This window comes from Dasypus novemcinctus, chromosome 4 (assembly GCF_030445035.2).
Source record: "Dasypus novemcinctus isolate mDasNov1 chromosome 4, mDasNov1.1.hap2, whole genome shotgun sequence".
NCBI lineage: Eukaryota > Metazoa > Chordata > Mammalia > Cingulata > Dasypodidae > Dasypus > Dasypus novemcinctus.
The window spans coordinates 1,342,735-1,356,001 of record NC_080676.1 but is presented as its reverse complement, the minus strand read 5'-3'; the positions used below and the strand labels follow the sequence as shown (position 1 = coordinate 1,356,001).

The following is a 13,267-nucleotide window of genomic DNA, read 5'->3' as shown; positions in this document are numbered from 1 at the left end:
CCAAAAAGTACCTTAAGCATTAAATTTTAATGTTTGAAATAAAGTAATTCTACATTCACCCCACAATATGAGAAACTTTAAAAGAAATGAAATATGGCAATTCATTTTGAGGGATTTTTTCAGAGAATGGGAGGAAACATTATATTCATAAATAAATAATAATGATTTTGGACATTTTTGTAATCTTTTTATTTTTTAAAGAACTTTGACTACTGGACTACCACAGTATGATACTACTGGGAGGTTATTTGCACAGACCACGACAGGCCAGGAAGTTCTTACGAGAGTGAAGCATTTCATGAAACAACACATCCTTCCAGCTGAAAAGGTAATTACTGTATAAACAAACAGACTGTGTTGGTGCTAAGGAAGTAAAGATGAATTACCACTGTTATTTCTGCTTCTAGGGGATGGTATCATCATCTTTGCAGTCAACCCTTTCGTAGATCCTACTCCTTACCCTATACTGAGATGCTGCAGAATCTAATCCTGAAAAATTCAAAGCTTTTAAGAAGTGCCAAGAGAATGCCACCAATAATTCTGTGTAATTAAAATTAAGCCAAAAGGAATTGGTTGTTTAGAAGGCTGAGATCCTAAATATATTAGAGTAAAATACTTTTTGGATGTGGGGAGAGATTGACCTTTTCCTAAAGCAACAACTTTCAGCTCATTATTATTGGCTCCTTGAGAATTGAATGAGAACTATAGACTACACAAGTGGACATACCAAAAATATGTTGCATGTCATTTCAAAATGTTCACAGATACCACCTTTTTCCTCCACAGCTACTATTTTAGTTTCAGTATGTTCACTGAAGGTAGAAAAGCAACATGACACATTCATTCATTCAGTAAACAAATAATTATTGGATACTTAATAATGGGTTAGGCAAAGGGGAGCTATTGAAAGTAAAAGGAAGAAAAAGGCAGGAAGGGCTATTTTTCTGTGGAGCTTACACCCTGGGAAGGAAGAAAGAGAAAGGTGCAGTGAAGAAAAGATAGAAGTTATGTGTAAAAGAAGCAGGGCTAGTTATGTGTGGTTAGAATAGTGGTGTAGAAATTGTAAGAAATTGTGTAAGTCCTTCCCTGCCATGAATTAGGTGGTCTTGGACAAATAACTATCTTTCAGAGCCCCAGTTTCTTCATCTACAACTTGAGTTGGTACAAGATTTAGATATACAATATTATCCCATTCAAATCTTCAGTGATTCTGGGAGATCTAAGGCTAGACTGGCAAAATTAAAGAGGGCAAACCTCTTTCAGTAAAAGTGTTCGGAGCTGATAGGTGTTTATAAGGAAGTTTGTGTTGTTAATAAATTAAATGAATACTTAAATCTTTAGTTAAGGTCTGACTTGACATGATGTCTGCTCACAGAGAGGGTAGAGTTTTTCAAAGAATATACTACTTAAATAGGAGGAAATTCCTTATAATATAATTACCTCTATATGCAGTCGGTAATTAAGACTTTGTACTCTATTTAGTATCTTTTCTATTTTTTTTTTTTTTAAGGATGTACAGAGATTGAACCTGGGTGGCTCAGTAGTTGAGCACTGGCTTTCCACATAAGAGGTCACGGTTTCACAGGTTCAGTCCCCAACCCCAGTACCTCAAAAGATAAAAATAAATAAATATTAAAACAAGAGAAGGCTATAACAAAGGTGGTAAACATTCTTTTTCCACAGTGGACTCTGTGATTGCCTCATATGTAGAGCAAGAGTAAGAAGCAACAGAGAAATCAAGATGTTTGATTGCAGAATTACGTGCAGAAAAACGACTCTCGTTGGTCTTTAACAACTCAGGCCTTTAACAAGGTGCTTCCCTCAGATAGAAGACCTCAGGCAGCAGTACTCTAAAGAAAACAAATGATGTGCTTCAGAGAAGCCAAGGCTTCCAAAGGGAGGGTTAACGCCTTGGAGTAGGTTCCCCATGCTGTGTTGTTTTTTGTTTTGGTTTTTGTTTTGGTGGGGAGTTAGGTGGAGACCCCGCTTGCCTCTCAGGCTGCCAGATTCCCACTGCTTACTCTGAAATGAAGCCTGTTAGTACACTAGCACTTACAGCCATCCCATCATTCATGGGAGAAGCCAGAATTGGCGGAGGAAGTCAAGTACACTACCTATATTAGCTTGCTGTTTCATATATACAAATAGGCAATCAAGGGAAACAGTCACACAGAAGAGCAGTGTCAAAGGTCGGGTTGTGATACATCTACTGAACGTAATATCATGCAGCTATTAAATATTTACAAAGAGTTTTCAGTGAAAGCAAAATTGTTATGGTAAGTGAAAAACAGTCTATATCTTTAAAAGTCAACATTTTATGTGGCAAGGAAAGTCACAGTCATTTTGCTTTTGCAAATCTTTCTAAACTGGAATGCATCCACATCTGATAAATGTGAGCCTTTTCTTCTTTTAAAATTTATACCACAGCCTGTAAAAATGCTTTCCCCAGTAGAATGATTCTGAACAATTCTTATCCCTATCTATGAAACACACATTTGAAATTATGTTTGGAGAAAAGTAAATAGCTTTATCAAAATGGAAGGGACAAAAGCATATAAAATTCTATCCAATGTTATAGCTGTGTTTACAAAAACCAAAAGAGTCATGTCTAGAAAATAAAATTGTGTCCTGGAATACGCCAACATTTTAACAATATATATCTTTAGTTTATAAGAGTTTTAATGACTTTTTCTTTTTACTTTTACATATTTTTCAAATTTTCAATAATGGGGACAAGTAAGCTTCATTTTAACTATCCTAATCACCTTGGGAAACTCCTCAGATTCTAAGTGCTGTTGACTGAGAGCCTAAGAATTCATTATTAATGAAAATATTAAAAGCCTATTCTTCCTATTTCAAATGAATAAGAACCCCTAAAAATAGCACATCACACAGGAACTACCAACATGACATATGATTGAGAGTACATTTTTAAAGTAATGATAATATTGTGTTTTCTTACTGAGTCTAATAATGTTCTAGGAAATAACTTAGCTCCTTTTTTTTTTTTTAAAGATTTATCTATTTCTCTCCCCTTCCCCACCCCCACCCTGGTTGTCCGCTCTCTGTATCCATTTGCTGCGTGTTCTTCTTTGTCCGCTTCTGTTGTTGTCAGCGGCACCGGGAATCTGTGTTTCTTTTTGTTGCGTCATCTTGCTGTGTCAGCTCTCCATGTGTGCAGCACCATTCTTGGGCAGGCTGAACTTTCTTTCGCGCTGGGCAGCTTTCCTTATGGGGTGCACTCCTTGTGTGTGGAGCTCCCCTACATGGGGGGCACCCCTGTGTGGCACGGCACCCCTTGCGCGCATCAACACTGCACGTGGGCCAGCTCCACATGGGTCAAGGAGGCCCGGGATTTGAACTGCGGACCTCCCATGTGGTAGACGGACACCCTATCCATTGGGCCAAGTCCACCTCCCTGTTAGCTTCTTTCTTATAGCCTTATGTTTAAATTAAAATCATTATATTATAAATTTGTTTGTAGGTTCAGATTTAAGATTCTGAACCAGCCTAATCCCAAGTAGCATCTCTATCATTGAATGAGGAAGTAGCATGTTAAGGTGATACTTTGGGAAGACTGACCAGGCACCAAGCACATTCTGCTTTGTTCTTTTGCCAATAAATTATTTTTCATGCTGTAAGAACTGAAAAAAGCTTCCTTGTAATAAAATATTTTATTTTAATCTGAGTCCTACCATGCAACAAATAAACTTTACAGATCTCTAAATGGGTAGATATGAGAACAGGAGTTTTAAATAAAACAAGTTTTTAAGTCAACACTGGCATAATTTAGTTTCTCAGAACTATAGTGCCTAATCTTTGACTATATCTTTATTTCCTATCAAACACAACTGCATTGACTATTTCCAGGGTATAATCAATCCCAAACAGGAAATCTTCCAATTTAACTGACATCCTGATAGAAATCGCAGGAGCTGTTCATGCTGGTGCCTTTAAAAAAGCAGTCTTTTGCTTGTTTTAGTGTTCAGTAATTACAGCAGTACTCTAGACTAGCCAGGCTACAATGAAAGGAACATTCCTTGTACATTGCTTGTGCTACTGTAAATTGGTAGAACAATTTTGGGAAATAATTTGAATATATGCAGTAAGAATTTTGACAATGTTCATGGCCTTTAACCCAGTAATTCTACTAGCTGAAATGTTTAAAAAAATAATAGGTGGAGATGTTATAATAGTGAAACATTGGCGAATTCCATTATAGTCCAATACTTTAGTTCTACCTTGACTATTTTAATATAACAAATTGTTGTTATTGTTTTGTTAGGCCATTTTTTAAATATAGATTTATCCACATATTTGTCATTTCATTTATTTACTATTCCTTCTTGGAACTCAGATGTTCCTTCTCTAGGATCAAGTTCTTTTAGGAAAAATCTGCTAATAAACTTTTCTTTCGTTTATATTGTTTTGCTTTACACTCCTTTCTTCCTTCCTTTCTTTCATATTATTGTTGTTGTTATTATTGGTAATACTTTATTTTGTTATAATTCTTGAAAGATATTTTTATTGGATATAGAATTCTCAGTTGATAATTATTTCCTTTCAGGAATTAAAGATAGTATTCTACTACTATCTGGCTTCAATTGTAGGAAATCAGCACTCAATCTAATTAATGTTTCATTATCATAATCTTCCATTTTTTACCCTCTCCTTCCTTAAGAGCATTTCTTCTCTCTGATCTTCTATAGTTTGACCATGCTTTTGCTACATTATGCTTTCTGAATTTAAGAATTCGTGTCTTTTATCAGTTCCTAGAAATTCTTATCTACATTTAAAAAATATTGCCTCTCCCCTCATTTTCTTCAGCTAGGACTCTAGTCAGACTTCTGTTAGCACTTCCTTCTGTATCCATCACGTTCCTTAACCACTCATAGTTTCCTTCTTTGAATTTCTGTATTTTGTTCCAAATATTTCTCCAGATTTTTCTTCCAGTTTCATTTTTTGCATCTCTATCTAATCTACTTTTCAACCAATTCATAGAGTGGTGGTTCTCACATCTTGGAATATAACAGAACTGCCTGGAGAGCAGGCAAAGAACACAGAGGCCCAGGCTCATTGAAGTAGAACAGCACTTGGACTCTTGTGTTTTTAGTAAGTTCTGTGGTGATTCCAATGCCCACTAAAAGTTGGGAACCATTGCCATACAGGTTTTAAGTTTAATTACAATGGTTTTCTTTTCCTGAAATTATTCTTAGTTCTTTTTCAAATTTGCCTGGCCAGGGTTTTGTTTTTTTTGTTTTTTTGTTGTTGTTCAGTTTTTTAAAAAAATTTTTAAGATATCTTATTTTTTTATTGTCTTTTTTAAAAAAGATAACATAGATCACACAAAATGTTACATTAAAAATATAAGAGGTTCCCATATACCCCCATTCCTCCCACATCAACAACCTCTTTTATCAGTGTGACACATTCATTGCATTTGATGAATACATTTTGGAGCACTGCTACACCACATGAATTATAGTTTATATTGTAGTTTACACTCTCCCCCAGTGCATTCAGTTGGTTATGGCAGGATATATAATGTCCTGCATCTGTCCCTGCAATATTCAGGCCAATTCCAAGTCCAGAAAATGCCCCCTCATCACACCTCTTCTTCTCTCTCCCTGCCCTCTGCAACTCCCATGGCCACTGTCTCCACAACAGTTATACAATTTCTTCCATTGCTAGAGTCCCAGTAGTTCTATAGTAGAATACCAGTAAGTCTACTCTAATCTATATTTTATTTCTCCATTCTGGGAACCCTGGGATGGCGATGCCCACTCCACCTCTTAAATCCCACACAGCTGATGGATGGAATTCTGCTTGCAGTTGTAGGCGCTCTTGGTTCCCTGGTGTGGCCTGGATAAGTCCTCAGCTCCCTGTTAGCTGGACTGGGTAAGTCCAATGAACTGGAGAGTAGGTGTTGCAACTCTGCTGAGGCTCAGGGCCCAGCTGGCACGTGGACAGTGCAGAGATTCAAGTCTCCTGAGCATATGCCAACCCCAGCAACAACCACAGGTTCAGTAAAAATGACAGAAGGGGCATGCATAGAGAGGTCACATCTGAGTCCAAATCCATCACACTCAGGAGCACTAATTCCAAAGTCAGGCCCACTGGCAAGGCACTGAACTCCAGAGCCATCTGCCATGACTGTAGGACCTGTGTGTCTCCATAGCCCTTAGGAGTTGTATCTACTTTGGCTGTCTCTGGGATCCTGCTGAGACATGCGTAAGCACGACCCCTCTGATGACCTCCTGACTCAATTTGAAATCTCTTAGCTATATAAACTCATTTGTCTTCAACATCTCACCCTTTTATTCAAGGTCTTTTTATAGTTGCATCAGCAGCTGGTGCTTGATAGTAATCCTTCGGCACCAAGGAGGCTCATCCCCAGGAGTCATGTCCCATGCTGGGGGAAAGGTAATGCATTTACATGCTGAGTTTGGCTTAGAGAGTGGCCACATTGAGCAATGTGGAGGCTCTCAGGAGGTAAATCTTAGACAATCTGCAGCTCTAGGTACCTGGTCAGTTTTGATAGTCATCTGTCACACTTTTAATTCCTTCCTTTATTCTTGAAATCTATAGAATACAAGTGTATTCTGTATCTGATCATTGTTCTATCTGTGGTCTTTGGGAAATGTGACTCTGTTTTGTCGAATTATTGTTTTTGCTATTTCTTGTTATAGGTGTTTTTTCTTGAGTGTTTAATAATTTTCCATTCTGAAATCATGTTCTTTAGAATGGAATTTTATCTGTGGGAATTATTTAAGGCTTTTCTTTAAAGCCTTTTCTTCCAGAGAAGATTTGCTTTTGCTTTTGCTTTTGAAAGGTTCTTGTAGGCAGAGTCACTGAGGACTTTATTGTAACCTACAGGTCTGTGAATTTGGAGCCTAAACATGGATGTAGGCAGATGTGAGGTTGAGAACATTTCTTTTTTCTCTTCCACCCAGAGGACTAAGACCTGTATATAAGCCTACATCTCCATGGTCTATTTGAGGGTTGTGTTTTTTTCAATTTTTTCCACTTAGATTTTACCCACTAGGCACCCAGGTTTTGGTGGGAGGAGTGGTGGTCTCTGATCTGCCTTCTTACCCTCTTTGGGATTTTTTATTTTGTCTGTTGACCTCTGCCTTTGTGGCCCATTAAAATCCAAGGCCCAGTCTACACCTACTCTCGACAAACTCAGCTCAGGTGTGTGTGTTCACTCACACCTAAGAATTTCTAGCTCCTGGCCTCTTAGGAATTTAGAAATTCTCTCATTTTCCTTCCAGCACAGCTGTGTATCACAAATATAGTTGGTATTTTATTATTTTTTAACATTTTATCTAGCAGTTGTATTACAATGGGAGGGATTCCTCTGAACATCTAGTGTGCAAATTGCTGAAAATGAGAGACTCAAATCTTGGTATAAGATTTTGAAGTCTACTGACCTATATCAAGGCAACATAATTTTGTAATAGCTAACTTTAGAAATTTATGTGCTTCACGTGTATTGGTTTAAAAGAGGAAATATTACCAATTTCATAGCAGCTGAAACTTCTTCACCTAGAAATGTTTACTTTGGATATTAGCAGTCTGTGACGTTGTTCACTTTGTATTGACTTTAGGTAATAAACTTTTTTTCCTTTTCTTACTTGAAGGAGGTAATTGAGTTCTATGTTCAAAATGAAAAGTCAGTGGACAAGTGGAGAAAACCTTTAGTGATTGATAAACTTAAGGTAAGGGAAAAAGAAAACTTAGCATTAGAAAATTTATATGTAAGTGTTTCTTTGAGATCTTAGATTTTTGTTGTCACTGTTATACAGTCAGAAGATAATTATATCAGTAATAACTTTTTAAAAAGAAAATTCAAAAACAGCCTCTTACCACTGTTCAAGGAAAAATCAACAACACTCCTGACTACCAGATGTCACTAATTGAGACTGAAGTCAAGGTAGAACACTTGTCCCACATGTTCTTAATCCAAATAGCATGTTTTCAAATCTTAAGAGCAACAAATATAAGAAATTGAATGGCACAAAGTAGTATTAATATATCTGGCATGATTGTGCCTAACTGTGGGAGATTCTTGTCATATGATTAAATAAGAAATACTCAAATAAGCAAATTTAGTTCTTCAGCCAAACTTAAGGAAGCTTGGAGGAAAAGGCATTTATCCTTTACAGACAAGAAACTGTTGGTTTAAAATGAATTAGTAACCAGATGGTTTAGCACTTTGTGGGGTTCAATGAAATAAATAACTCCACAGGTGTTTTAAATTTCAAAAAACATAAATACCAATATCTTTTTTAAACAAGCTACTTGTTTAAGTCATGGTAAATTATGATCACTCAAGCTTGCGCATCACCTTGACAGGAAATGGCCAAAGCAGAGGGCCTCTGGAACTTGTTTTTGCCAGCTGTCAGCGGTCTCAGCCAGGTGGACTATGCCTTGATCGCTGAAGAAACAGGAAGATGCTTTTTTGCTCCAGATGTGTTTAACTGCCAAGCACCAGGTTACTACATTATTTAAAACTAGAGCTTTCTCAGATGTTTTCAGCAATGTTTAAAATTTCTATATTTCATGACAATGAGGAAGTTTTTCTATACAGTTAGTGATTATAATTTATCTGTAATTTTACTTTTCAGTTACTTTGACATAAACATAAGAAAGAATCTCAAAATTATTCTTTTGTTAAACATCGTTACATTAAAAGCATTGAACAGGGGTTGCTTCCAAAGAGATTAGCAAAGTAAGGATCATGATTGAGGACTGGAGGTTTCTATAACTAGGCGAAATGGGTAGAGAGTTTCAGATCTTTTGGTTAGCCTCACTACTTCTCCATTCATTCGGCACCAATTATTTATTGGTCACCTACTATATACTAAGTACTGTTCTAGGTCCTTGAGAGACATCAGTGAATAAAATACACTAAGATCCTTGCCTTCATGATGCTGACATTCTAATGGTGTGATATAAAAATAAACAATAAATGGTATAAACAAGTAAATTGTGTAGTAAGTTTGAAGATGAAACATGCTTTGGAAAAAAATCAGAGTAGAGTAGTATAGGGGAAGCCTGCAGTACTGGGAGACAGGGAATATGGGCTACCGTTTTCAATAGAATGTTCAGCATAGGCCTAATTGAAAAGGTGAGATTCCATAAAGACTTGAGAAGGTTGGAGAGGGTAGAAATACTCTTACCTGGGGCAGGAATGTTCATAGCAGAGGGAACTGAAAATGCAAAGCCAGGGTGGCTAGGGAAAGAGAAGAAAGCAGAGAGGTAAAGGACATCTGATTACATCGGGCCTTCTCGGGCAGGTAAGGGCTTTTGCTTTTACCCTCAGTGAAACGAGGAGCTATTGGAGGATTTTGAGCAGAGGAGTAACAAGATATAACTTGAGTTTTATAAGAATCACTCGGCTGCTATGTTGAGTATTGACTGAATGAGGAAAGAAGGGAAGCAGGGAGTCTCTTGCAGTAATCCTATTGTGAAACGGTGGTGGTTTGGACTAGGGTAGCAGTGAAGGGGTAAAAAGTAGAAAGCTTCTAAATATGTTTTGAAGGCAGAGCCAAGAGAATTTTCTGATCTCACATGACATATTAAGAGAGAAATCAGGGAGATTCTGTGAGCCTTGGAATTAATGAATGGGATAAGGGAAGAAGGCCTACTCTTTAAAAAGATTAAATGGAAGGGATAAACCTGGGATGTAGTCTATTTGGAGTGTTTACAGACAGATTTATAGAAGAACCATGTAAGGTAGGCCCTAGGAATCTTTATGTCCCCTTTTCCCCAAGATATTGTGGTTATTCTGATGCAGCCAATCAAGGACTAGCACTTTTTTGTCGTAGAAGGGTGATGGACAGATACCTGATGAGTCCCTTCATCAGTCAAGCCTTTTGTGCTTGTTGTATGACCCTGGTGTTGAAAGCACTCCCCAAAAGAGTTAATGCAGGTGGAACTGCCACAGATAGGCACGCTGGAGTATATGGGAGCTCTGAGAGAAAATGCAGTCCGCATTTAGCACACTGGTTCCACACTGAACTGCGACTTTTTTCTTTGAAGCTATAAAATTGTTCATAGACTTCTGAAGTCCCTGATTTCGTTTCTTCCTTTTCCAAATGCCGATTTTTCAAATTACTGCTGTGCCACATTTTAATCAATTAATGGAGCTGTTGTGAAAGTAATCTATCCACAGAGTTTCTGAAGGTTTCATCTCATTTGTGTGAAGTTAAATCCTATGTAGCGTGGTATTGTGGAAGGGATCTGAACTGTTAGTCTTTTAGTTCATGATCCACTAATGGGTTATAATATGAGAAATTTATACTATGGAAGGCTTCCTTTGTAGATGTAACTTTGTCATTATTTTTCCATTTGACCTGTTAACTCACTTTTTACTTAATGGTCATAGACTTTTTCTACTATTAAAATTTCATGAGCCTATCATCAAAATTTCAGACTGCTGGAATTTTTTAATTGGGCAGGAAAATACATTTTCTTTGATCAATGTATCATCAGCAATTCTCTTAAGCAAAGAAGAAACAAACCAGAAGTAGAAAACTAGGCATTTTCTCTTTGTGCTAGAGATATCTTCATGAAGGCCTCATGAAATTGTGTTTTGGAACATATCCAAAGCAGATAAAGAAGAGAATATCATCAATATCTATCTGGGAGTTTGAGTGTCTTCTAAAGGCAAATTTCCACTCATGCAACCCAAATACTCCCCAAATAGTTATGAAAACTCATGGGAGACATGAGTGTTCCAATTTGTCATTTTTTCCCCCTTCAGTAAGTCATACAATATTGTATGTTGGAGTATTAAAAAATAGCAATTTTAGTGCTAAAGTTATAACTGGAAATTTTCTTTGCCTTTGGGTGATTTTTTAAATGGAAAAATGAATTGTCTAGAAGTAATTTATCTAGGATTTTTTCCCAAGCCATAAATGATTACTTTGCTTTGCCAACTTCTCAGAATAAACTGGTAATTTCTGGAAAGTTTTTTTTCACTATTCACCTTATTTGAACTATAACAAGAATTGTTAAATTTAAAACTGGCAAAGAAAATTAATAACTTCATTAATTAAAGCAGGTTTCATTTTCTTTTTAAAATTCAAAAAGAATTTTAAGCTTGCACTAATTTATTGGGACTTTTATGCATTTTAATATAATGCTGACTTGGTTAGGAGTATCTTCCCTGAGTACAAATATACTCTGAGAGACTTAACCTAGACTTAAATCAGTCTTCATAGACTTTTCAGTAACTGTCCTAAAGTCATTATAAAAGGTAATATTTAGAAATTCCTCTTCAAAATCATATGGGTACTCAAAGAAAAAGTTTCAGACAGTATTTTTAGAAATGTCATAGGAATGAAAATCAGAGAAAGGCACCAAGACTATTTTGTTTAATGGCAGACATGAAGCATTCCTTGATATCTGAGGGGAATACTACCATGTCTCAGCCCCACGCACTAAACCACACCTTCCCAGGGTTAGAGAGGGTTTTTGAAGGTACTTCTGCCATTTTCTATGCAGGAGAGGGATTCTGTCTTTAAGCATCCTTGTGAGGTGGCCCAGCACTCTCCTAGGTGCTGTGGGGAACATAACCATAAGAACTATGTTAGAGGTAAAGAGAGTATTTACTATGTGAGTTCCGAGGAAGGATGTGTTTCTAACTGGATAATCGGAGATTCTTCACAGAGGAGGTGGCTCCTACGCAGGGATTTATTTATGAATTATAGGTAGAATTTTACCTGAGAGAAGGCCCAGCCCAAGCAAATATGTGGAAATTAGAAAGCACAGGGTGTGTTTGACAAACAGCATGATGAACAGCAAATAAATTTGAGGGATACAGTCTTGGTAGACCATGTAATGTTACTTGTTCTGCAGGAGCCTTGCAATCACTCCTAGCAGGGCATAGTTGTGAGACAGCAGGCAAAGGTTTAGGCAGGTAGACTATTTGCCTCAGTACTAAATTGACTTAGAATTTATTGTACCATGCTGCAATGTAATGAACTGAACAAGAATCTGTGGTTCAGAATAAATTGAATAAATATGCACTGAATGCCATAGACTTGGGACTATTCATGATTTGCCATCAGTGTAAATTATATTTACTGTATGTTTCAAATATTTTTGTTAGAAGCATTTGCTTTAAGAAGATACCTGTCTATATTAGCTACATAAAGTCATGGATTTCATATTTGGTAAATTTTTAAATGCAAAACGAATGCCTTCCCTTACTATGTATAGACACAGGGAACATGGAGGTACTCCACTTATATGGAAGCGAGGAGCAGAAGAAACAGTGGCTTGAGCCTCTTCTTCAAGGGAGCATTGCCTCCTGCTTCTGTATGACAGGTAAAGGCACATCACCACTTCCCCCTGTGGAACCAACCATTCAGCAGTAATTAGGGATGAGCTTAAGAGATGTGGGGTTGAACTTGTGTTTCAGGCAAATTTGTTTGTGCCCAGACATGTGAATACGTTGTTTTTGAACCCAATTTTACATTTTGGCGTTTTAAAACATGCAGAATGAAATTATCCTTACCTTTGGAAGGACAACCAACCAGGTGATGCTTTCTGGAAATCTGCATTAAGCATTGTAAAACTTGTTTCATCATCTTTTTATTTGCATTTCTAAAATTGCCATCTCTGGAGGTTTAAGATTTTTTTTTTTTTTGCATTTCACTGCTTATTTTATTGGATTCTATTAAATAATAAAAATGGAACATAAAAATTCATGTTTTTAAACTTTTTCATTACTAAAACATGTTATAATGAATATAAAAAATGTGCAGCAAGTAATAGCAGATATTTTAAAAACACCTGTCTGCCCAGGATCTGTTTGCATTAAAATCCTAACAATTTAAATACTTTCTAAGATTCTTTTTTTTTTTTTTTTGTATATCATTTTTATTTATTTATTTTTTTATTCATTTTTTAAAAAAATATTACATTCAAAAAATATGAGGTCCCCATTCACCCACACCGCCCCCACCCCACCACTCCTCCCACAGTAACACTCTCCCCCATCATCATGACACATCCATTGCATCTGGTGAGTACATCTCTGGGCATCGCTGCACCCCATGGCCAATGGTCCACACCATAGTCCACACTCTCCCACGTTCCATCCAGTGGGCCATGGGAAGACATACAGTGTCTGGCAATTGTCCCTGCAGCACCACCCAGGACAACTCCAAATCCCGAAAATGCCTCCACATCTCATCTCTTCCTCCCATTCCCTGCACCCAGCAGCCACCATGGCCACTTTTTCCACACCAAT

General features: G+C 37.0%; 1 protein-coding gene across 2 annotated transcripts in view; it reads left to right on the top strand.

Annotated features, from left to right (window-relative positions):
* The window catches only part of ACAD11 (acyl-CoA dehydrogenase family member 11), a 110,514-nt gene that overhangs the window by 53,640 nt on the left and 43,607 nt on the right, over window positions 1–13,267 (top strand). For both annotated transcript variants that reach the window (XM_058294964.2, XM_058294965.2), the window contains exons 9-12: window positions 202–328; window positions 7,644–7,721; window positions 8,359–8,497; window positions 12,232–12,339. In XM_058294964.2, the coding sequence (XP_058150947.1) occupies window positions 202–328; window positions 7,644–7,721; window positions 8,359–8,497; window positions 12,232–12,339 (452 nt within the window). The remainder of the gene's footprint in view (window positions 1–201; window positions 329–7,643; window positions 7,722–8,358; window positions 8,498–12,231; window positions 12,340–13,267) is intronic.